The following is a 26,245-nucleotide window of genomic DNA, read 5'->3' on the forward strand; positions in this document are numbered from 1 at the left end:
TACTGGTATTTTGTGCACATGTCACTTGGATTTAATAGGAAATTCACTTTTGAATTTGCACACGATCAGACGTTGGGTCAAGTAAAGGTGTAGAGAATGAAGATATTCCCAACTAGTTTTGTCAACTAAGAAATGGAAGCCAGCTCTTATGGCGACAGTATGGCATCTATACCGTCTCCATGGGGCCACTGCGTCTACGTGGCGTTTCCTCTCGACAGCCGCGATCCCTGTAGTTAGATTTCTACGGCTTTGAGAAAACAACATTACATGAAATCGCAAGAATACTGCTACTGTGTCTCGCTCTCGTTCTTGCCTTTTTCAAATGACACTCACCTCCCTTTCTCCCTCTACCTCCCCCTCCCCAGGCCAACCTGCCACTGCTGCAGAGGGAGTTGCTCCACTGTGCGCGTGCAGCCAAGCAGACCCCGGCCCAGTACCTGTCCCAACACGAGCACCTCCTGCTCAGCACCACACTGGCCTCGCCCCCCGACTCCTCAGAACTGCTGCTGGAGCCCAGCGAGAGAGACATGGCCACCAAGAGACACAGCCCTAACAGGTAGGAGACAGACACACAAAATGTACACACACACACCAAGCGAGACACAGTCCCAACAGGTAGGGGACAGACTGTCATATACACACAGAAATATACTGTAGACACACACACACACACACACATCCATGTGTAGTTTGCAAGCAGCCCCAAACGATGATACACAAGACGGCCCTCCCCAGTATCATACGTACACATTTCCACTCTCTCATGTCTTCCCTCTCCTCCCCTCCATCTTTCCTGCAGGGCCAAAGAGAATGGCTTCCACGAGCGCCCGCCCGCCCCCCTGGAGCCACCAACCAAGCGCATCTGCACCATCAGCCCTGCGCCCCGCCACAGCCCGGCCCACCCCCTGCCCCTCAGCGCTCAGCTGCATCCCACGCCGCCCCCGCTGCAACACTACGCCCTCGAGGACATCAGCACCCCCCACCTACTGCACCGCGAGAGCAGCCACCGGATACTGGAGCTCCGCGAGCTCAAGGACAGGCCTAGACTACCAGGTAGATTCATCCACACATGTCTACTGTACACACCTACCGGTGGTCATGTGGGGGCTGGTTCTGTAAAGCACGGTGCTTGCAACGCCAAGGGATTGTGGGTTTGATTCCCACTGGGGCCATCCATACAAAATAATTGGAGCGAGAGAGAGACACACACGGGCAAACAAATGCAACCCAGGCGTATATACAAACTCACAAGGGTTTCGCCCGACATTAACAGACGTAGGCGCGCCCTTTGTTCTCTCACATTGGTCCCCATACTGTTCTCCACAACAGTCGTAAGGGACGACTCGAGCAACACCGAGATTCCGTCATCAAACGGCACTCTTTCTCACTCACTCACCACCACAGCCTTTAGTGTGGTCGATATGAAAGCTGCTAATGGGTGGTCTGTGTGGGTGTCAGTGTGTGTGGACATGCACAGCAAACGGCATAGAAGTTCTCCGAAGACCATAAATCCATGGACCCCACATGTGCTTCGGGTGTGCCAAACTACCCGAGAAGTAGTGTACCTTTTTTTTTGAGAGAAGATTTTTATCTAGTTCGTTGTAAAATCTGCGTGCCATCTGATCCCTGTCAGTGTCAATGGCCAGATGGGATGTAGATATTCAACGAAGTAGACATGCACTCCCGTAAACTGAGGCGAACAGCGAAACACACACTGTGCCCTAAGGAAACGAGAGTAGGTCATGCCGAGGCAAACCTTTCTGAGAGTCGAAGCACGGGGCCGGTGTTGTTTACGAGCGGTACGTCTCAAGGTACAGTGAGCCATCCAGCCTGTTCACCCCTACATCTCGGAGAGCTTTGAACTGGGGAGCGCTGATGAGAAACAGCAGCCGGGGGTGGAGAGAGGAGGGTGGGTGGGTGGGGTTGATAGAGTGTGTGTGTTTGTCCTTTTTTGCCGTTCGTGTGTGTATTTGCGTCTTTGAATGCTGTGTTGTATGTTTGCCTCTGTGTTATCCCTTCCCTGCGCTCCTCCAAACCAGAGTGGGTGTCAGCGCTGCTTAGCCAGGAGGCAGATGTGTATAGACGTGGGCCTGCGCCACGCAGCCTTTACAGCTCCAGCGCTGGAATTCTGCTAGTTCCAGACCATGGGGAGGGGATGCCCACCACTCCCCGATAGTTACCCAGCCGCAGGGGCAGAGATGGGAAGGAGAGGGGGGTGGGGATGGTGTTTTTTTTCCGGACAGCTGACCTCCAGATGTGGAGGAGTCCCAGCGCTGCTGCATGCCGTGACTGGGCTCGTGGTCTGGTTCTCATCAAAAGACATCGCTCTCTTCCCCTGTCCCTCTCTTTTTCAACCGCTTGCTCTCTGTCTCTGTTCTTTCAATCTTTTTTTTTTTTTTACTCTGTTTTTACGTCTCTCACTCTGATATACACTGAGTGTACAAAATATTAGGGACACCTTAACAAGGGCGCAACTTTGGTGTTTAGAAGCGGGGGGGGCATTTTTTATTTTTTCATCCAGTTGGATAAACACTCCAAACAGCCTACCCGACCGCTTGGCGATGTCCGCCTGGTCCTGAAGCACACTGTTGCCTTGTGTTGTATGACATTCCAATGATAAAACTAGTGGGGGCAAAAATGCAATTTCAGCATGTGGGGGGGCATGTCCCTAGTGAAAGTTACGCCCCTGCTTCCTAATATTGGATCGCACCCGTTTTTGCCCTCAGAACAGCCTCGATTCATTGGGGCATGGACTCTACAAGGTGTTGAAACCGTTCCACAGGGATGCTGGCCCATGTTGTGTCAAGTTGGCTGGATGTCCTTTGGGTGGTGGACCATTCTTGACACACACAGGAAACTGTTGAGTGTGAAAAACCCACCAGCATTGCAGTTCTTGACCCAAACCGGGCGCGCCTGGCATCTACTACCATACCTAGTTCAAAGGCACTTAAATCTTTTGTCTTGCACATTTTTTTCCCCCTCTGAATGGCACACATACACAATCATGTCTCAAGGCTTAAACATCCTCCTGTTCCTAATGTTTTTTTTTTAATACTCAGTATTGCCCTTCTCTTTGGTAGAGGATATCTCCTCTAACTTTCTCTCTCTCTATAGCTTTGTCGTTGTCTCTAACTCTTGTCTTTTTATTTTTTCCCTTCTGTCCGTAACTCTTTTGAGTAGGCCTCTCTACGTCTTTCACTCCTCCTCTTCATCTCTCGTGTATGAGGAGGTGACGACTGTAACGAGACACTAAAGCACAGCTTGTCACTAAACTCCGGTCATGGCATGGAATGTTGTTGTGAAATAAGACCATCTAAATGTCATTGTGTCACTGCCTTATTGTGGTATTGACTAATATGATTAATGGACACTTTCACCCCCTTCCCTCCGCCTCTCCCTGCCATTAATTTTGAATGACGGCCAATGTTCCTTTTTATAAAAAATATTTAAAAAATCACACCACTTTTAAGCTTTCAATTGTCTCGTCTTTTCTAATCAGGCACTAACGGAGGCTACCGCGAGGAGCCCGTGGACCACAGGCTGACAGACCGAGAGTGGGCCGACGAGTGGAGGCATCTGGATCATGTAAGTGCCACTGCTGACTGTAGACGCCGCCACCACCACTGGAACTATAAGTGGCGGAGCACTTCTCAGTGCCTGGTGGAGCCATCAAGGCGACGTCAGACTGGGTGTCCCTTTCACAGTGGTGGACTGGTGCTAAAGCCATCTGCTGTCTACATCCGAGAGCCATGCGCTCCAGTAGTGATTGACTGCGCAAAGCAGGAGTCCTAGCCAATGAAATTATATTTGTTTTTATCTCACAAGCATAATTCTGGAATGGTAGTTCCTGTGTATTGAGACTCATTATGTACTCTCAAGTAACACTACTGTGTGTGTATATATAGCTCTTACTTACCCCCACATCACGACATGTACCACAGGAGGTTGGTGCCACCTTAATTGTGGAGGATGGGCTCATTGTAATGGCTGGAGTAGAATGGTATCAAATACATGGTTTCCATGTGTTTGATGCCATACCTTTCGCTCTGTTCCCGGACATTGTTATGAGCCATCCTCCCCTCAGCAGCCTCCGCTGACATGTACAGTATCTGCAGAGGTTGGCCGTATTTTCTGCAGTAGTGTAGATATAGGACGTATTTTGTGGTTGGGCATTTGGAAAATTGGGTGAGCCAGAACTGCAGCCTTCCTACTGTTTTTAAAAATATATTTTTTAAAGTTTGGCTCTCTCTAACGGTCCCCTCTTTCTATCTCCGCCGCTCACCCCTCCAGGTGTTGAACTGCATCGTGGACATGGTGGAGAAGACGCGGCGCTCGGTGGCCGTGCTCCGCCGCTGCCAGGAGTCTGATCGCGAGGAGCTCAACTACTGGCGGCGGCGCTCCAGCGAGCAGGAGGACCCCCGCAAGGGTGGGGCTGCCACCATGCCCGCCCCCTTCTCCAAGACCCACAGCCCCCACACGGCCGAGGGACTCACCAATGGTGGGTGGTCCTCTGTCTTTTTACATTATCACTAGCTCGTGCTGCCTCAAATCCATGGGTGCAAAGTTAAGTTCATGTCTAACCTTAGGGGTTGGTCCTTTTTCAATGAATCAATACGCACCAGATCGACAGATCTATAGGTAATGTATCTTTTCAGGTGGGATTCCTGGTAAGGGATTAAAAAACGAGTGGTCCCCTTGATGGTGAGCCGCTGAAGCAACCTGCCAGCTACTGAGCTCCCACAGTCACCACAGACCCACCGCCCTCTGGTGTTCATCTACAGAACTACACCCATCAACACACTACTGACACATTTCGAACCTACACATATAGGCTGCGTTCCAAATGTCATCATATTCCGTATATTGGTAAGGAATAAGGCGCCATTTGGAACGCAGTCTCAGTCTTGCTGGCAGTGTTTGTCTCTCAGTGCTCGTCTGCTCCATCTCTCCGGGGCCCATGCTGCTCCATGGCCCCCAGACAGGTGCCAACGCTGCCCCCGTCCAGATCTGCCACAGAAGGCCCTGGCAGTGCCAGCCTGTCGTCCTTTAAGACCCAGAGCTGGCTGCCTGCCGCCCGGCCCGAGTACCATCTGTGTGCCCAGCAGTGTGTCTGGGCACAGTGTACACAGTCCAAACCCAGCCCAGGCACCACAGAGCTTGGGCATGGGTCTGGTTTGAGAGGAGCAGCTCAGAAAGAGAGAGAGGGGGGGGGAGAAGAAGGGGATAAAGAGAGTGATAACAAACAGAATGTAGCTACAGCTTGGTTGTCAGCTCCTCTGCCCTAGCCAATGTACTCCCTCTTCAAGCTGCCCGGCTATTCGGTTAATTTGGCCAACTGGGGAATGTTGAATTGGTGTGGTTAGTGAGGGGATTGTAATATCCCAAGTAAGTAGAGCGGATGATGCTATTTCACACAAGTCTGCCGGGTGCTAACTTTTTTTTTTTTTTTTGTCTTTTTGTGCCACAGAATCCCAGAGAGATTTTGTGCCGCGGCCTGGCTCGGGTTATGTGCCGGATGAGATCTGGAGAAAAGCTGGTAAGGGCTAGTACAACAGTGTTCAATGTCCCATGTGTGTGGGCATTCAACATTTTTATGTGTTCTTCTTCCCTTTCCCCTTTTTTTTTTTATCCCTCTTCTTCTCTCGCTCATTAAAAAAAAATATTATTGAAAAACATTTTGATATAAAGGAGTCCCCTCATCCATCTATTATAACCACTACTTATTGTAGAACCACAACATGGTCTAAAACCTGACCCCCCCCCCCCCCCCCCCCTGTGTCCCCTCTCCTGCGCAGAAGAGGCAGTGAATGAAGTGAAGCGTCAGGCCATGGACGAGGTGCAGAAGGCTGTGGCCGAGGCGGAGCAGAAGGCCTTTGAGATGATCGCGGCCGAGCGCGCCAAGATGGAGAAGACTCTATCCGAGGCCAAGAGGAAGGCCACCGAGGACGCCATACAGGTCATCAACGAGCAGGAGGACTCCAGCGAGGTTAGGAGCATATGTTACTCTGCATAACTATACACACTCTTAGAAAGAAAGTTGCTATCTAGAACCTTTTTTAAGGGTTCTTTCGGCTGTCCTCATAGGAGAACCCTTTGAAGAAACCCTTTTGGTTCCAGGAACCCAAAAGGGTTCTGCCTGGAACAAAAAAGTGTTTTCCTATGAGGACAGCTGAAGAACCCTTTTTTTCTAAGAGTGTACACTCATACTGTGAAGTGAGTCATAGTGAGCACATAGGAGCAACAGTCAAAGCTGAAGGATGGGTAGATGAGGTATTTACCTACTACTTGCCCAGTATACTTTGTCCAATTCTCGTATGTATGTATGTATGTGTGTATGTGTACACACTCTTCCTCTCCCCCTGCGCTTCAGTGTAGTATTTATCTCTATACTAAACTCTTTCTCTCTCCCTGCAGTGCTGCTGGAACTGCGGGCGCAAGGCCAGCGAGACGTGCAGCGGTTGCAATGCGGCGCGCTACTGCGGCTCCTTCTGCCAACACAAGGACTGGGAGCGCCACCACCTCATCTGCAGCCCTGGCCTGCAAGCCCAGCCCAAGCCTGTGTCCGCCATCACCGCAGCCAGGGCGGCCGCAGCCGCTGCAGACGTTACCACAGGGGTCAAGGCCCCGGAGAGTGTACCAACCGCTGCCAGCCCTGGGGGGGACAAGGGGTCGATTGCCTCTCGCTCCTCCACCCCGTCCACTCCTGCATCAGTGTCAGAGAGCAACGGGCACTAAGACTAGGACCATGGAGGGTGGTAGTGATACTGGCTCTCACTCAAGATGGCCTCCGTTCCCCTTTTCTTTCCATTCTGTGGTTCGTGACTGTTCATAATGGACACTAGGACCGGGCGCCCCAAAATGGCTTCCTTACTTTGTTTCCCGTTCCTATCGAACCGGTGAAAGGTGCTAGTGTCTATTGTTCCATCCTTTGGCTTTCACCTGACAAATAACTTTAGGTCAGCGGTTGTGAGGGAGAGGAGACGAGGGAAGGAAGCTGCTTTGAAGACTTACGATGACACTCCGCTCTGGACACCAACCCCTAATCCAGCCAAGGAAGTGATGTCAGACAGAAGTGATGTCACAGACATTGAGTGAATGGGGGAGGAAATGAGGTCCCTGATGTCACAGGTCATGTGAGACATCAGGGAGAAACTGTGGGGAAGGGAAGGGTTGCTTTGGCAATGTTGGGCAGAAGACAGACTCCTCTGCTTTGGGACTCTGCGGATCCATCTTCAACAGTTGGACAAACAGACAATCCACCTCACAGATGGACACTTGTTTCACTTCATCCAAAATAACAATCCCAAACAGATATGAGACAACTAAAGACTGACTTCAGACAATGTTTTTGTCATTTTGTTTTAAGAGGACTGGGGTGGGGGGGTGTGTGTATGAGATTTGGAATAGTCATTTATACCCAAGGGTGAAAGTGATGGTCGAAGTACTCACTGCATATTTCCAAGTTTCCTGTTGTGTGTGTGTGTGTGTGTGTATATAAAGCTAAGAGAAAAGAGGGTTATGGGTCTGAGTGACAGTACCAGCTCTAGAGTTCCTCTCCCCCTCTGGAAATACTTTTTTGTTTTTGGGAGGTAACACGATCGCGAAATCACCTCCGGAATCCTGTTTGTATGTACAGTATAGCTGTTCTACTTTTCTTGCTCGCACAAGTTACTCGTCAGGTTCTTTTTTTGTGTGTGTGTGCGTGCGTGTACGTACACGTGTGTCAAAACGGTTGTGCCGTCGGTGGATATTGTAAAAACTAAAACATTACTACGAATTTCAGAGCAATATAAAAAAAGACAAAGTGTTCAGGTTATTCACAAGCTGTTATGCATCACCAAAGTTTTCCAATTGCTAAACAAGTGTCATTTGCCTGTAACTGTCTATTGTTGTACACAGAATAAATATACAGAAACACTGTTTCTTGTCTTGTTCTATGACGCGCATAGTTGTCTATTTTCGTCCACACCGAGCCTCGGTACGATAGAAAGTAGTATAAGGTGTAAAGATGAATGATAAACTTCTAAGAGGTTTGCGGTTATCTACTACAGTTGCTTGCTGCTTAGCTTCATGTCACCTGTTGTACAATTCTGTGTCCGATGTCTTCAGATTTTAAGTTTGCACAGGTTTTTCCATATCAGGACTATAGTACTGTATTAGCTGCAGTATTATCTAATGGAAATAAAAGTGCTTCATTTTTTTTCATTAATGATTCATTCATCCCACTGGGGCATTTATTTACAATTCATTAGTATAAATATAATACACGTGAATTAAAATATCAGATTGAAGTTGCTTGTTTTTTGCTTCCCGATTTACCTCTTGGGGGGGGTTCACACTGGTGCAACAAGAGTGACTCTTCTCTGGCCTCCTTTTTGAATCTCAGGAGTGTGGTATGTGTGTGTGTGTACACACCATTGAGTTATTACTTTGACAGCATTCGATTCAGTTGAACATTTTAGACATCAAATTAAAGAAATGGCCGTCTCTTTATTGTTACCATGGACGATGCTTCTGGTGGTTTTTGATTGTTGGATGACATATCTGTAAAAATACACTTCCGGTCAAAAGTTTTAGAACACCTACTCATTAAAGGTTTTTTTTTTTTTTTTTTTTTTTTTTTACTATTTCCTACATTGTAAAATGATAGGGAAGACACATAACACATACAGTGGGGCAAAAAAGTATTTAGTCAGCCACCAATTACAAGTTCTCCCATTTAAAGATGAGAGAGCCCTGTAATTTTCATCATTGGTACACTTCAACTATGACAGACAAAATGAGAAAAAATCCAGAAAATCACATTGTAGGATTTTTAATGAATTTATTTGCAAATTATGGTGGACAATAAGTATTTGGTCACCTACAAACAAGCAAGATTTCTGGCTCTCACAGACCTATAACTTCTTTAAGAGGCTCCTCTGTCCTCCACTCGTTACCTGTATTAATGACACTTGTTATCAGTATAAAAGACACCTGTCCACAACCCCAAACTCCACTATGGCCAAGACCAAAGAGCTGTCAAAGGACACCAGAAACAAAATTGTAAACAATCTCCCTCAATCTGGGGCTCCACGCAAGATCTCACCCTGTGGGGTCAAAATGATCACAAGAACGGTGAGCAAAAATCCCAGAACCACACAGGGACCTAGTGAATGACCTGCAGAGAGCTGGGACCAAAGTAACAAAGCCTACCATCAGTAACACGCTACACCGACAGGGACTCAAATCCTGCAGTGCCAGACTTGTCCCCCTGCTTGAGCCAGTTCATTTTGAGTGAAAACCTTCCATCAGCAAGGGCATTGAAGATGAAATGTGGCTGGGTCTTTCAGAATGATAATGATCCCAAACACACCGCCCGGGCAACGAAGGAGTGGCTTCGTAAAGACTCATTTCAAGGTCTTGGAGTGGCAAAGCCAGTCTCCAGAGCTCAACCCCATAGAATTGCTTTGGAGGGAGTTGAAAGTCCGTGTTACCCAGCAACAGCTCCAAAACATCACTTCTCTAGAGGAAATCTGCATGGAGGAATGGGCCAAAATACCAGCAACCGTGTGTGAAAACCTTGTGAAGACTTACAGAAAACGTTTGACCTCTGTCATTGCCAACAAAGGGTATATAACAAAGTATTGAGATAACCTTTTGTTATTGACCAAATACTTATTTTCCACCATAATTTGCAAATAAATTCATAAAAAATCCTACAATGTTACACGAGAAACACGAGCAATGGACATTAGACCGGTGGAAATTTGTCCTTTGGTCTGGAGCCCAAATTGGAGATTTTTGGTTCCAACCGTCGTGTCTTTGTGAGAGGTGTGGGGTGAACGGATGATCTCTGCGTGTGTATTTCCCACCGTAAAGCATGGAGGAGGAGGTGTTATGTTGTGGGGGTGCTTTGCTGGTGACACTGTGATTTATTTCGAATTCAAGGCACATTTAACCAGCATAGCTACCACAGCATTCTGCAGCGATACGCCATCCCATCTGGTTTAGGGCTTAGTGGGACTATCATGTGTTTTGTACACTAGCTTCAAAGAGCTGAACATGTTTGGTTATGGGAAAGATATTTCACAGCGGTTTAGATGGTACAATGATTCCACCTTAGATATACTGAACATGAGCTGCAATATAAGATCCCAGAAATGTTCCATATGCAGAAAAAGCTTATTTCTCCAGGATGTTGTGTACAAATGTGTTTTCATCCCTGTTAGTGGGCATTTCTCCTTTGCAAGATAATCCATCCACCTGACAGGTGTGGCATATCAAGAAGCTGATTAAACAGCATGATCATTACACAGGTGCACCTTGTGATGGGGACCAAAGGCCACTCTAAAACGTGCCATTTTGTCACACACCACAATGCCACAGAAGTCTCAGGATTTGAGGGAGCGTGCAATTGGCATGCTGACTGCAGGAATGTCCACCAGCCCTGTTGCCAGACAATGTAATGTTCTTTCCCTACCATAAGCCACCTCCAACGTCATTTTAAAGAGACCTGGCAGTCATTTTGCCTGAGACCTGGCAGTACATCCAACCGGCCTTACAACTGCAGACCACGTGTAACCACGCCATCCCAGGACCTCCACATCCAGCTTCTTCACCTGCGGGGATCGTCTAGGACCAGCCACACAGACCGCTGATGAAACTGAGGAGTATTTCTGTCTGTAATAAAGCCCTTTTATGGAGGAAAAAACTAATTGGCTGGGCCTGGCTCCGATTGGCTGGGCCTGGCTTCCAAGTGGGTGGACCTATGCCTGCGCCCCTGCCCAGTTATGTGAAATTATGTGAAATCCATAGATTAGGGCCAAATGAATTTATTTAAATTGACGGATTTCCTTATATGAATTGTAACTCTATAATACTCAATATGTCGTTGAAATGATTGCATGTTGCGTTTATATTTTTAGTATAAATGATCACGGTCACAGTTAGTGCAGAACTAACACACACACACACACACACACACACACACACATTCTTAACCATGTATTCATATTAAAAGTTTGCACTATTATTTTCAAAAGAAACAAGCTATAACTACCAAGGTTATGTTTTGTTGACAAATGCAAAAACCAAGGGCCCGATTCATACCGTATTGCGCTTTGAAGATCCCGCATTATAGTGCGATTGAAATTTCAAGGCATACGTTCCCAAGTTCTCGTTGACTGCAATGACGGTTAACACCGCATATGTCGGTCCAATCGGAAATGATCTTTACATTTAAAACGCGCCAACACACAGAACTTCCGCAATACAGATTTAATCGAGCCCCAAAAGTAGTTTCAAGCATTCCCTGAGAGAAGGGATAGTGTTGAGCGATTTCAGTACCAACATAAATTGTACTTGAAATCTATAATTTAGCATTTATATTAGTGTATTGAATTTTTATTTGATATTTTAGAATTTGTAATGCAAACATGTCATCATTGAATTCAGAAATTGAACTTGTTTTTCATGATTTGAAACTGAATTGAATGAACATTGCGTTCAGATTGAAAATTATATTTAAATCTAATTGAATATTCAAGTTCAATATTTGTATATTCAGTTTCAATATGGTAGATATTGCATTAATGGTTTGTGTAGGAAGTTTACAAACTATAATTTAAAGTTTATCAAAGTTTCATATATTCAACTTTCAAATTCAGTTCTCTAAATTCCGATTCAAAACCAGAGACAATATCCTGGTACTTTGCCAGCCAGGAAAGGTAGAGGAGAACAGATAGAATCAAACGCTCACTGTGATAAACAGAAACTTCTGGTGGGTTTCTGAAGCCAATGTGGCATGTTGAATTCATTTTCTTCCAATGAATTTGGCTCTAGCATTGGAACCCTTTTGGCTATGTGCTATTATGAACCCATGAACCCTATGAGCTATTATGAACCCATGAACCCTATGAGCTATTATGAACCCATTCCTGAAAGCTAAGACACTCTGGAGCATGGATGTGCTCCCCTCTATGATGATCACAGGCTGCGTTAGAAGGGAGTTTGGCCCCCATAAGAATATAGTTGAAATACCCTGTCATAGCCCATCTAAGGATAGCATTTCCACTCCCTCTGTTAATCTTGCTCTTGTGACTGACTGGGTTCGGACCAGGCCTCCTGCATGTCATAAAACTGTGTTAGCTCACTTAGCTAAAAACCTGTAGGGATAAGTCCAGGAAGTTCATGTAAAGGACAACACACTGCTTGTTTTACAAGGACCACTTCCCCCTGATTCAGTTCATCCTGAGACTTGAACTCAGGACCTCTGCCTTGCAAACAGGCAGACTGCCCTCCAGAAGCATTGCAACCCACCGCGCTATTGAAAAAGGCCTTCTGCAACTACGCAAGGAGAGACACTTCAGGCTGATGAGTGAGTTTAACAGATCCCCCATCTGCTACACAAATCATCCAGATGCAGAAAGGTTACTCATGTGGTTTGGTGATCCATGCTTATGTGATGAGAACCTGAAGACATGTTAGCTGAAGACATGTTAGCTGAAGACATGTTAGCTGAAGACATGTTAGCTGAAGACATGTTACCTGAAGACATGTTAGCTGAAGACATGTTAGCTGAAGACATGTTTAGCTGAAGACGTGTTAGCTGAAGACGTGTTGCAAGCGTTAGCTGAAGACGTGTTACCTGAAGACGTGTTAGCTGAAGACGTGTTACGTGTTAGCTGAAGACGTGTTACCTGAAGACGTGTTAGCTGAAGACGTGTTAGCTGAAGACGTGTTAGCTGAAGACGTGTTAGCTGAAGACGTGTTACCTGAAGACGTGTTACCTGAAGACGTGTTAGCTGAAGACGTGTTACCTGAAGACGTGTTACCTGAAGACGTGTTAGCTGAAGACATGTTAGCTGAAGACATGTTACCTGAAGACATGTTACCTGAAGACATGTTAGCTGAAGACATGTTACCTGAAGACATGTTAGCTGAAGACATGTTAGCTGAAGACATGTTAGCTGAAGACATGTTACCTGAAGACATGTTAGCTGAAGACATGTTAGCTGAAGACATGTTACCTGAAGACATGTTAGCTGAAGACATGTTAGCTGAAGACATGTTAGCTGAAGACATGTTACCTGAAGACATGTTAGCTGAAGACATGTTAGCTGAAGACATGTTTGACGTATTATTTTGTGTTTGACATAGTCTAGTTTCAAGCAGCAGCGGACAACGAGTCCACCTTCCTAGATATGCTGAACAAAAAATATAAACGCAACATGTAAAGTGTTGCCTGAAATATAAGATCCCAGAAATGTTCCATATGCACAAAAAGCTTATTTCTCTCAAATTTGAATGTGTTTACATCCCTGTCAGTCAGAATTTCTCCTTTGCTAAAATAATCCATCCACCTGACAGGAGTGACATATCAATGAGCTGAATAAACAGCACCGGTGTAATACAAGGCCACTATAAAATGTGGGGTTTTGTCACACAACACAAGGCCACACGTCTCAAGTTGAGGGAGCATGCAACTGGCATGCTGACTGACTGCAGGAATGTCCACCAGAGCTGTTGCCAAAGAATTGAATGTTCATTTCTCTACCATACCGTACCAGAAGTCTCCAACATCATTTTAGAGAATTTAACAGTGCGTCCAACTGGCCTCACAACCACAGACCATGTAACCACGCCAGCCCAGGACTTCCTCATCCGGCTTCTTCACCTGTGGGGTTGTCTGAGACCAGCCAGTCGGACCGCTGATGAAACTGAGCAGTATTTCTGTTTGTAATAAAGCCCTTTTGTGGAGAAAAACAAATTCTGATTGGCTGGGCCTGGCTACCAATTGGGTGGGCCGATGCCCTCCAAGTCCCACCCATGACTGCGCCCCTGCCCAGTCATGTGAAATCCATAGATTAAGGCCTATTGAATTTATTTCCTTTGACTGATTTCCGTCTATGAACCGTAACTCAGTAAAATCTTTGAAATTGTTGCATGTTGCGTTTATATTTTTTTGTTGTTCAGTATATCTTTGTTAAACATCTTTGTTGCTAGGCAATTGGAAGGACATAAGTACAGGCTTAATATCTACATTTACATTAGCTATTTTAGTCATTTAGCAGATGGTCTTGTAGTGGATGCGAGCTTCAACTGGAAGCCAGTGGAGTGTGCGGAGGAGCGGGGGGACATGTGAGAACTTGGGCAGGTTGAAAACCAGGCGGGCTGCAGCATTCTGGATAAGTTGCAGGGGTTTGACGGCACAAGCGGGGAGCCCAGCCAACAGCCAGTTGCAGTTATCCCGACGGGAGAGGACAAGCGCATGGATTAGGACCTGCACCACTTCCTGTGTGAGGTAGGGTCCTACTCTACGGACGTTGTAGAGCCATGAACCTGCAGGAGCGAGTCACTGCTTTGATGCTTGCAGAGAACGACAGGGTGTTGCCCAGGGTCACGCCAATTTTCTTTGGCAAGGCGACATTGTGGAGTTGTCAACCGCGATGGAGAGATGTTCTGCCCGCTCAAAGAACAGCTCCATCATGTGAGGATATGACAGAAAAGAGTGACTTGGTGTATAGAGAGAAGAGGAGAGAGCACAAGGTTGGCTTCAGTGTGTCTTTACTCCATCAAAGCCATTGGGTTATATGCAGTATGCATGTCCATTTGAACCTATTTGTCTTGTTAGTGCAGTGAACCATTGATCCACTCTCTATGAAATGTGCAAGATGCACCTTTGGCGTAAAGGTACAAAACAGTGTGGACAAAACGGTGTGGACAAAACGGTGTGGAAAGGACCGAGGCCATTTCTCCTGAGAATCAACGGTTCCAAATCAAATTGTATTGGTCACAAACATATTTAGTAGATGCTTTTGTGGGTGTAGCGAGATGTTTGTGTTCCTAGCTCCAACGGTGCAGTAGTATCTAACAATTCACAACAATACACAGAAATCTAAAAGTAAAAGAATGGAATTAAGAAATATATAAATAGTAGGATGAGCAATGTCGGAGTGACTGACTAAAATACAGTAGAATAGAATACAGTATGTACATATGAAATGAGTAAAGCAGTATGTAAACATTATTTAAGTGACCAGTGTTCCGTTATTAAAGTGACCAGTGTTACCATGTCTACGTATATAGGGCAGCAGAGTCTAAGGTGCAGGGTTGAGGAACCGGGTGGTAGCCGGCTAGTAATGTCTATTTAACAGTTTGATGGCCTTGAGATAGAAGCTGTTATTAAGTCTCTTGGTCCCCAGCTTTGATGCACCTTTACTAACCTCACCTTTGCGATGGTAGTGGGGTGAACAAGCCGTGCCTCGGGTGGTTGATGTCTTTGATGATCTTTTTGGCCTTCCTCTAACATCGGGTGCTGTAGGTGTCCTTGAGGGCAGGCAGTGTGACACCGGTGATGCGTTGGGCAGACCGCACCACCCTCTGGAGAGCCCTAGCGCAGTTGCCGTAGCAGCCCGACAGGATGCTCTCAATTTTGCATCTGTAAAAGTTTGTTAGGGTCTGAGTGGCCAAGCCGAATTTCTTCAGCCTCCTGAGGTTGAAGAGGCGCTGTTGCGCCTTCTTTCCCACACTGTCTGAATTTCAGATTGTCAGTGATTTGTACGTCGAGGAACATTTCACCTTCTCCTCTGCGGTCCCGTCGATGTGGATAGGGGCGTGCTCACGCTGCTGTTTCCGGAAGTCCTTCATTTTGTTGACGTTGAGGGAGAGGTCATTTTCTTGGCACCACACTTCCTCCCTGTTGGCTGTCTCGTCATTGTTGGTAATCAGGCCTACCACTGTAGTGTCGTCTGCAAACTCGATGATTGAGTTGTGCATAGCATATTCTGCTATGAATAATACAGTCTACTTTGCATCTCTCCGGCCCATAAATATTTACTAGTCCTTGAAATTGATTGTGATCAGGTATTCATATGTAAAGGATGAGATCAACAGGTTGGTGGGGGAACTTAATGGTAATACCATAATACACCAGTAGGTGGTAGTACAACACTTCCACATAATTCAATCCCCACGAGAGGGTTTGGGTCAATTCCATTTCAACACAGTAATGAACTGCAATTCACATCATGGTATGAAGATACTGACGATTGTTTTCAATTATGATTGGCTTTTGTTGAAAAATGATATCCCTCATTACTTACAGTAATATAGTATGGTAATATAGCGTAAACATATGCATGAAAATGCATAAAGTTGATCTCTTAGGGATAGTTGGAGATTGATTGATGCAATTCCTCTTTAACGCATGTGGCTCATGTTACAGCCCAGCTTCATAATATTGCTGTTTGGAGATCACCACTATATTTCTTCAATTAACAACAGCCAAGATAAGTACAAAGTCCTTTTATCACATGTACCTTTTACGTTTTTAAGTGAACTATCCCTTTAAGACTGTAGCTTCCCTTTATGTGAGTGTTTGAAGACGTCTGCTAGGACAAGTGAACTCCCCCTGGAAACAAGTTGGCTGTTACCAGCCCCACTGGCAGGTTCCCACCTCAGTCACGAGCACACCAGCCTTTCCTGTCAGGAACTAAGAACATAGGCCAGTATACAGTAAAAGATAAACGGATCATCTCAAAACTCCTCCTAAACTCACCATCCATCTAATTGATAGAATTACAGAAATACGATTAGCATCAAGGATATCGTCAATAAGATGCGACACTGAAGGTAAATAATACAAAATACATGTTTTTTAAATTGTTACACTATCAGAGTCCAGATATCATTCTGATGTAGATATCATAGTGTTTGTGGTGTTCCCCTCGCATCGGGAAGAGCAGGAAACCACTGAACATGTTGTATTTATCACTATTATATTTAGAGGGGAGGTGCATGTCGACCAAGTCTCCATCCTCCAGCTCTAGTCATTCCATTGGATACAATCTCAGCATTTCCGTGATTATTGTGCTGTTCTGGCCTCATTATACCCTGGTCATTCTTGAACAAGGGTACGACCACATACTGCGATGAGCTGTTGTCCGTGGCACTGAATCTGAACCAGTAGACTTCTCTCACTGGTGCTGTGAAGATAATGTACCTGCATCAGATGAAAAACAGAGAGCGATACACTGTACGTCTATCATAGACACTGGAGCAGCCTGTTAGTGATATTGGACTCATTGCCTATAGCTGGTGTTGGCAATTTACGTTATTCTTCAATAACACAAACTCCAAAGCAAATCAGGGGAAGGAAAATAGGTTTATTCAAAGAGGACAAATCATACGGGGAGGTAGATGGTCATTCTCCCCTGTCCTCAGTGATTCTCTCTTGTGGTTGTCTCCAGTAGTTTTATGACCCAGCCCTAGCCTGTGGTTGACCAATTAGAATTCCTTGCAATAAAACTAGCCAATGACCAAATAACAAGTGTCCTATTTCAGAAGACATATCCCTTCCAGGTTTCTGAACCATTAATCAATAATTCCCTGTTACAGAAAAAACACTATTTCCCTTAATCGTTATTACTCCATTGACTTCTCATCCTTTTGACCTCTCGTCCTCTGTCTCTGCGCTGTGTATTTATCTTCAACATATTCTTACACTGGCCTCTGTGGACACGTGTGGTTTATTTTGTAGATTGGTATGTGAGCAGTACGTGAAATTGGGCTGTAGGCGTGGATAGTGTTGGTGATGTGTTGTAGTGTTGTTGATGTGCCCCTGAGCAAGGCACTTAATCCTACTTTGCTCCAGGGGCGCCATACTACTACGGCTGACCCTGTAAAACAAACACATTTCACTGCAACTTTCCAGTGTTCGTGACAATAAAACATCTTATTTTTATTTTGCACAAATTACTTTACCACTGGTGATTAAAGACCATATTCAATATTGGGGGAAAATGAAACTATACTACATGGAATAAAAATGTTTTAATTGCTCTCCCACCTAGCTCTCACTGGCTATATCACATTTACCTAAGTATTCAGACTTTGTTGAAGCACCTTTGTCAGCAATTACAGCATCAAGTCTTCTTGGGTATGACGCTACAAGCTTGGCACACCTTATCTTCTCTGCAGATCCTCTCAACCTCTGTCAGGTTGGATGGGGAGTGTCGCTGCACAGCTATTTTCAGGTCTCTCCAGAGATGTTCGATCGGGTTCAAGTCAGAGCTCTGGCTGGGCAACTCAAGGACATTCAGAGACTTGTCCCAAAGCCACTCCTGTCTTGGCTATGTGCTTAGGGTCATTGTCCTTTTGGAAGGTGAACCTTAACCCCAGTATGAGGTCCTGAGCGCTTTGGAGCAGGTTTTCATCAAGGATCTCTCTGTACTTTGCTCTGTTCATCTTTCCCTCAATCCTGACTAGCCTCCCAGTCCCTGCCGCTGAAAAACATCCTCACAGCATGATGCTGCCACCACCTCCAAACTTCTTCCATTTAAGAATGATAGAGTCCACTGTGTCATTGGGAACCTTCAATGCTGCAGCCATTTTTTGGTACCCTTCCCCAGATCCGTGCCTTGACACAATCCTGTCTCGGAGCTCTACGGACAATTCCTTTGACCTCATGGCTTGGTTTTTGCTCTGACATGCACTGTGTCGTGTCTCTAACTTGTCATTAAATGTGAAGACTGTTATTTTATCAAATCAATTCTCTGTAATTATTATTACGTGATTAAACTAATCATGTAAAATTAATTAACTAGGATGTCGGGGCACCACGGAAAATGTTGGTTTACAGAGTCATAATTTTCTGAGTATAACTCTTCAGATATTTTAATATCTGATCAATTAGTCTTCTATTAATTCATTATTATTATTATCTCCCGTCAGTCTCATCTGAACGTCATAAAAGTCTTGGTTATCTGCACGAACCCAGCCTCTACTATGAATCATCCATACACCAATTGGCCCAATTATTTACTTACTAACTAATTAAATAATTACAGAATATACAAAAGATAATAACATTATACAGTAAATACTATCCCTAGTGGACTAATCAAAAACTGTTTGGTTATAACACGATAGAGTCAGAGAGGAAAAGGGGGGGGGTGTGGTTTGGAAGGAAGACTAAGGAATGAGTCTCTATCGGACATGGGAAGCTATTCTCACAAAAATACATATGCCACTAACGATCGCTCATTCGGAGAAAGGTCATGCATTGTATTTACGTGAAGCAACTAGGCTTCGATAGTTGAGCTGGTGGTGTGAGGCTCTGGTTTTCCCAGTCACCATTGTCCTTTGTAGATTCTTCCGGGTCGTCATGTGAGAGGTTCATCTCACTCTGGAGATGATTCCGTGTCGGTCAGTGTTCTCGTACTAGATTTGCACAGATGTTCAGCTGCAGTCTGATATATGCTAGTTTAGTATGCACTTCTTCTTTAGGTGACCAATAGTTCAGAGTTCATACCATTTCACGTGTGAAGCAAGCTCTCACATTTCCTGGCCTGTATAGTTGAAATTAGCCCTTTTCAATGTGGAGGACAAGTCCTCCCATTATTTGGAACTGAGTTGACTTTTCATCACAGAGTGGAAAAGGGGTTGGTTCATCATTTCCAACCAATGTCTATTCACTTGGGCGTGGCTACTGACTTAGTTAAACATTACATGGATTGCCAGGTTAAATTCACATTACATAAATTCGCAAACAGTTTCATCTTTACTTATTCATTTTATACAAGAATTAGATGCAAGCCTCATAACTGAGGAACCTGTATAAAAATAGTTTGGGTAATGTGGCTGTATTGTCTTTCATGAGGTCACAAACATGAAGCAAAATGGACCGGGTCGTAGCTGACTTCTCCACCGACCGTTTACACATTCTCCAAAATAGGAATATTGTTCAATTCTCAAATTCTGGAATGTAGTAAAACTTGGAGGGAGAGTTCCTTTGTTCTACTGTGACCCTCTCTCTCCCATACGACATGGTCAGGAAGACAAGAGTCTCTGCAAGGAAGTTACGATGTGGTTGTAAAGTCGTAAAACTGCCCCACCCAGAGATGTGTTGTTCACATCTCTGCTAGCCAATTCACTGACAGGGCTAGCGTCATGACAACAGTCAACTGTGGGGCCTTCTATAGATGCGTGTGTGCCTTTCCAAATCATGTCCAATCAATTGAATTTACCACAGGTGGACTCCAATCAAGTTGTAGAAACATCTCAAGGATGATCAATGGAGACAGGATGCACATGAGCTAAATTTTGAGCTCCATAGCAAAGGGATGCTTACGTAAATAAGGTATTTCAGTTTTTTTATTATCCAAAAACCTGTTTTCGCTTTGTCATTATGGGGTATTGTGTTTAGACTGAGGAGAAAAACAAACATTTAATCCATTTTAAAATAAGGCTGTAATGTAACAGAATGTGGAAAAGGTCAAGGGGTCTGAATACTTTCTGAATGCACACACATTTAACCCCTTTTTGAGTAGCACACTCAGACATGTCCTGTGACACTTGTGGGGGTCATAGAGCAAAACGTAGAACACCATCTTGTTCCACAGTGGGGTCACATTAGTTTGTAGCCCAAATGGTTCGGAGCCTACAAACAGAAGTTGGCACTTCGACTTCACCAACTTCAGACGAGTTCCCTGACAATTGACCACCAGCGTATTTGTGAGAGTCTCCCCTTTCCATAGAGTAGTCATAATAGTTTGCCAAACCGTTCAGACGCTACAGACGTTTTCGTTAGAGGACTAATTGTTTTGGGATGTCTCATGGTCTGACAAACACCGCTCTAGTTCTGCCACCTTCTAACGCTGATGCGGATGTGTGATATCAGCGGATGCGGTGGATTGAGACGCATCCAATGGAAAGAAAATAACATTTATTTATATCTTAACCTGAAGGATTATGATGGGGATTTGTTTTATTATGTTAATTTGGTTGATGCAATGGTGGGTCAATCGACTCTAGGGGGTTAATGGGTTAAACCTACTCTAAGCATATGTATTAGGCTGTTTGAGAGAAGGTTTCAATCCTAATGAACCCATCAAACATGAATACATCTGTTGTTGAGGTACAGTAGATCAATAAAACTACAGTACTCTAGCAGTAGTCAAGCTGCTTATGCTGAAAAGCCTTGTTTGTGCATAGTTTAAGTTCGCTTTTCTGTCAAAAGCTAATATTTCACTTAAAAACTGTTTTCCCAGAAGGTCTGATAATGACGGAAGTCCTGCAACCAAACATTATTACTGTGCATTATAACTATTTGAGATGGCAAAAACAACATGGCTGTCAATGGCAGCCTAGTGGTTGGTTTTGAAAATGGTACAGCTCTTTAACAGTTTAAGCTACAGACACTAGCTAGAACAACAGTAAAAACATCTAATTTATGAACTATATAATGATTTAAATGTGAAAGGAATACATTTACCACCGTACCTAACTTCCCCCATTATGGATTTTCAGATTTTTATTTTATTTTGTGAAAAGCAGTTAAACTTCCCTTTTCCCACAACCACATGCTTTACAAAACCTGGTATACAACATCTATGGACAAGGATTTCAAACTCAAATGGTCTATCACTTACAGGAGTGTAGCTCAAACAAGATGGCCACTATGAACCAATCAATGTTTACAGGGATGCAGCTTGTGAAATAAATCCTCATAAATTATAAACTAATTGGTTTCTCACCACATAAATTGATATGCAGATTCAGGTCTATTTCTGGTGTCAACCCCTACAGCCTTACCAATATCCACCACATGAATGACTACTGACCTGTAGCACTCACTTCCATCATCATGAAGTGCTTCGAGAGGCTAGTCAAAGACCTCATTACCTCCTCCCCGACACACTCGACCCTCTCCAATCCGCCTACCGCCCTGACAGATCCACGGACAACACAATCGCCATTGCACTGCACACTGCCCTCACCCACCTGGACAAAAGGAATGCATATGTGAGGATGCTGTTCATAAACTAAATCTTGGCCTAAATCTTGGCCTCACCACAAAGATCACGCCACTGGGAAGGAACTCCTCCTTATGCAACTGTGTCCTGGACTTCCTGACGGGGCTCCGCCAGGTGGTGAAGGTAGGCAACATTACATCCTCGACAATGATCCAAGAAAGGGGGCCCCATAAGGGTGAGTCCTCAGTCCCCTCCTGTGCTCACTGTATACCCACGACTGCATGTGTAACAGTACGTTGTGTACAAACAATCATCGACACGAGTTCCAACTTGTAGCACCAGTCATGGAGCTTTATTCTGATAGAAACAGCACAAAATTGCACGTCATGCAATGCACAGCTCACCATCCAACTCTGCATGTGATGCACACTGGTTTGGTGCTTGTTCACTGGGCAATGTAGTTAACAAAATAATATAACAATTACAATATAAAATATAATATTTTGAACAATGTACCTGATAGAAACAGCACAAAATTGCACGTCATGCAATACACAGCTCACCATCCAACTCTGCACGTGACACACTGTACAAACCCCCCCCCCCCCCCCACCAGACACAGTAAGTTGCTAGCTAGTATTAGCTGGAATTCTCTACAACAAAATGCATAACAAATATGCACCAGAAAACGCATCTTATGTGTGATGTTCAAATAACATTTACAAACAAATTTATAACAATTGTACATTTAAATCATCACTTGGGAGTATAAAAATCACTTTTGACATACAGTGCTTTGCAACCAACAACTTACAGCTGGTTTGGTGCTTGTTCACTGGGACGATTCTAACTGAAACATCCTCCCTCGTAAGCAAGCTACGCAAACCCGCCAATAAGATGCCATGTTGAGTAAGTGAAGGCAAGACAAAACTAAAACCAAAAACCCATTGGCTTAACAATAAAGTGTTAAGGGGAATCACCAATATAACCCTGTTACACATGGCCTCACACAGTTCCTATTCCATCATCATGTTCGCTGACAACACGACATTAGTAGGCCTGATTACCAACAACGATGAGATGGCCTACAGGGAGGAGGTAGGCACTTTGACTGTGTGGTGCCAGGTAAACCACCTCTCCCTCAACGTCATGAAAAAAAAGAGCTGATTGTGGACTTCAGAAGGAACCAGGCTGGGCACACCCCCATGGAGTCTATCTTTGACCAATCACAGGAGGAGGAGAGGAAGAGGATCAGCAATGGTCCACAATAGAAGTCAGCAGCAATGAGAAGTAGGCTACCCCTGCAGTCAGACTATTACTAGGAGGGTGTGTGTGGATGTGGGTGGTCTTTATCTCATCTCTCACTTATCATTTCTGTCATGCCCTGATCTCTTATTCACCCTCTCTCTCCCTCCCCTTTCTATGGTCCAACAATGTGACCATTATTAGAGACTGCTGGATGGTAATATACTGGACCGGCCTGCCTTGTTCTTTCAAAAAAAACTCTCCTTCAGGAGCGGGCGCCAGAAAAGCAAAGCAAAAAAGGGAACAATGAGGTAGAAGCACAACAAGGTACAATAGAGAGGAGGTGAACATGTCCATGTCCAAATACCCGTACTTGCATTCTAAATAGTAGGCATTTTCAAAATGTGAAAAAAAAATTATACTATGTGAAATTTTGAAAAATGTTGTATGCTTTAAGTTAAATGCCAGGATGTCATACACATTTTGGCATTTGATCTAGTAGAAGTTGCTTCACATTATTGAGGAAGAATCGTCTTTTAGGACAACAGCTGATAATGAGAAATTGACGCGCTGTACCAAAATGAACGAATGGCGGGAGTTAAACACTATCGCGCATTAAATGAAGCATTCTGAATATGGAGGAGCTTAGTATGATGACATTTCTCGCTTACTGCATTCCTTCTTTTTTTTTACAAAACAGTACATTCTAAATAGTATGTACTATGATACTGTACGTACACAGTAAGCATTTTAAGTAGGTGGAAGGCAAGACAGATTTCGGACACGGCCAATGTCTCCATCTGTCTTTATTATCACCTCATGCTACTGTACAACTACCTCAGTGATGCAAAGTAGTTGAAGTCATTCAGTACTCACTTCCCATCTCACTATGATGAGTCATCAATTCCTAATTATTGATTGGTTTGTTCATTGTAGTTGGTGTATGGGTGACTTACACTTACTCTCATCTCTCTGCCTCTCTCTCTCTCTTTTGCTCTCTCTCTCTCTCTCTCTCTCTCTCTCTCTCTCCCTCCTTGTCTCTGTGAGCTGTATTATGAGTAAAAACGAACATGGACTGAGGAGTCCAAACATTGTACAAAAGATTCGAGCCTCGAGCATTAAAGCGTGCGTGCGGTTGCATTCACAGACACAGCGATCAGCTCGTTGGAGGTGAACTGTGGAGGAAGCACAGTCCTGTGGAGGAAACACAGTCCTGTGGAGGAAACACAGTCCTGTGGAGGAAGCACAGTCCTGTGGAGGAAACACAGTGCTGTAGGAGGTGGGAAATAGGAGACGGCAAACAGAGAGGGCTCCGTCCTGGTGACAGACACACACACGGTGAAATTGACATACACACACTGACCGCCATTCAACGATGAGACACATGGAGTCAAGTCTTCAGCCTCCATGTATACAAAGTGTGCACGTGTATCATCCCTTTGGCTCCATATCCTGTGTTAAGAAAGCTTAGTTGACGTTTTGAGCTCGACAAAACACCTCATGCCCAGCTGACATACCTGTATTTATACTGACTGGCACCTTTCACATAGAATCATATACATTTTCTCTCCTTCCTGTAGCCGAGGGTTTGCATCTGTGTCTGTGTGTGCTATTGAAAATGTGCACAGACCCAAATTTACACCACATGCTCTAGACCAGGGGTCTTCAACTCTTACCCTATGAGGTCCGGAGCCTGCAGGTTTTCTGTCCTACCTGATAATGAATTGCACCCACCTAAATCAGTCCCTGATTAGAGGGTAACCGGTAAAACAAGCAGGGTAACTGGCTTCAAGGTCCAGAGTTGAGTTTGAGGGTTCTAGACAATTCGCATCCCACTATCCTCTGTAGACATGATCCAACTCTGTGAGTATATTGGCCATACTACAATGAGTATTTGTCACTTGTACCCATTTGCTTTCTTTGCTGACCACAAGCATATACAGGTGAAGCTGTTTGAGAGAATGCCAAGAGTGTGCAAAGCTGTCATCAAGACAAAGAAGAAGAATCTCAAATATAAAATATAAACATTTGTTTAACACTTTAACACTGAATGAGTCCTCCCAATAGGATCGGACCTCCAGTATGCCATCTGCTGAGGGATTCCTTCATGCTGCATCCCCAGTTGCTCTCTCGTCAAACAGCATCCAAACAGCAGACGTTTGTGGCACTACTGCTGGTGCTTCTGCTCCATCTGTTCCCTCTTCTTCCTGTTGCCCTGGTGCCTGAGCCAGCTGACTGCTGGGGCTGTCCCTCCCTGCTGCTGAGGTTATTCTTTGAAGAGCCTCATCAATCGCTCTGGCATCATTGAAGGCTAACTTCTTAAACCTGGGGTCAAGTGTAGCGGTTTCTGATAGCACGTGATTCTATTCCATTCGGTGGAACGTAATGTCCATTGATGAACAAAGGGTGTCCATCAACTCTGTCACATGTCCTGTGGTTACATTTGCTTCTCTCTGGTGGCTGGTGATTCGCTGCAGACCCTTACACATGAGTATCATTTTTGAGGCTTTCACATAGCTGAAAAGAGAACAGTAACTTATTAGTTCAGCTCATGTTTTGTCTACTGATACTACATTCTCATCTACTGCTCATATACATATATATAATACTGTATTAAATAATGATGTAGTAATAACTGCTTACTGTACCTCTCTACACTGATCTCCACAGTGACCTGCTCAAAGGGTTCCAGGACTCTGCACACACCTCCTCCACCACCTCCCTTTCCTCTTGGGTCAGAGCATCAACAGGTGCATTGACAATGGCCAGGTTAGAGATGATGGCATCCTTTGACTCAAGAAACCGCTCCAACATATAAAATGTTGAATTCCACCTTGTAGTGCAGTCTTGTTCAGGCCTCAGCTCAGGCATCCCCATCTGGCGTTGTGTAGACTTAAGTTTTTCAGCACCTACTGTGCTTCTGTAGAAGTATTCCACAGCTGCTTTCACTTTGTCCACAGTGGGCTTCATCACCTTCAGAGCATCTCTTACAATCAAGTCGTTTGTGTTGGCAAGAAATGGATGATGGGTCCATTTGAACATTTTCATGGCTTTGGTTATGTTAGCTGCATTGTCGCTAACACAAAATACCACTTTTCAATCTATTTGCCATTCTCTGGCCACTCTCAACAGTTCCTCTGCCAAGTTCTCTGAGGTGTGTCTGTCGCTGAACTCAAAGCAGTCCAGAAGACAGCTAGACATCGAAAAATCTTCAATGAAGTGACATGTAACCGACATGTAAGAAGTGGTTACCCTTGATGTCC

At 44.7% G+C, this 26,245-nt stretch overlaps 1 protein-coding gene across 3 annotated transcripts in view; it reads left to right on the forward strand.

The window, feature by feature from the left end:
* Positions 1-7,922, forward strand: part of LOC115142837 (protein CBFA2T2-like) — a 50,769-nt gene extending 42,847 nt beyond the window's left edge. For all 3 annotated transcript variants that reach the window (XM_029682613.2, XM_029682614.2, XM_029682615.2), the window contains exons 5-11: positions 366-556; positions 800-1,053; positions 3,500-3,585; positions 4,291-4,498; positions 5,468-5,536; positions 5,796-5,986; positions 6,415-7,922. In XM_029682613.2, the coding sequence (XP_029538473.1) occupies positions 366-556; positions 800-1,053; positions 3,500-3,585; positions 4,291-4,498; positions 5,468-5,536; positions 5,796-5,986; positions 6,415-6,735 (1,320 nt within the window). In that variant the 3' untranslated portion in view covers positions 6,736-7,922. The remainder of the gene's footprint in view (positions 1-365; positions 557-799; positions 1,054-3,499; positions 3,586-4,290; positions 4,499-5,467; positions 5,537-5,795; positions 5,987-6,414) is intronic.
* Positions 7,923-26,245: the final 18,323 nt, after the last annotated feature.

Source organism: Oncorhynchus nerka, linkage group LG15, assembly GCF_034236695.1.
Source record: "Oncorhynchus nerka isolate Pitt River linkage group LG15, Oner_Uvic_2.0, whole genome shotgun sequence".
Lineage (NCBI taxonomy): Eukaryota > Metazoa > Chordata > Actinopteri > Salmoniformes > Salmonidae > Oncorhynchus > Oncorhynchus nerka.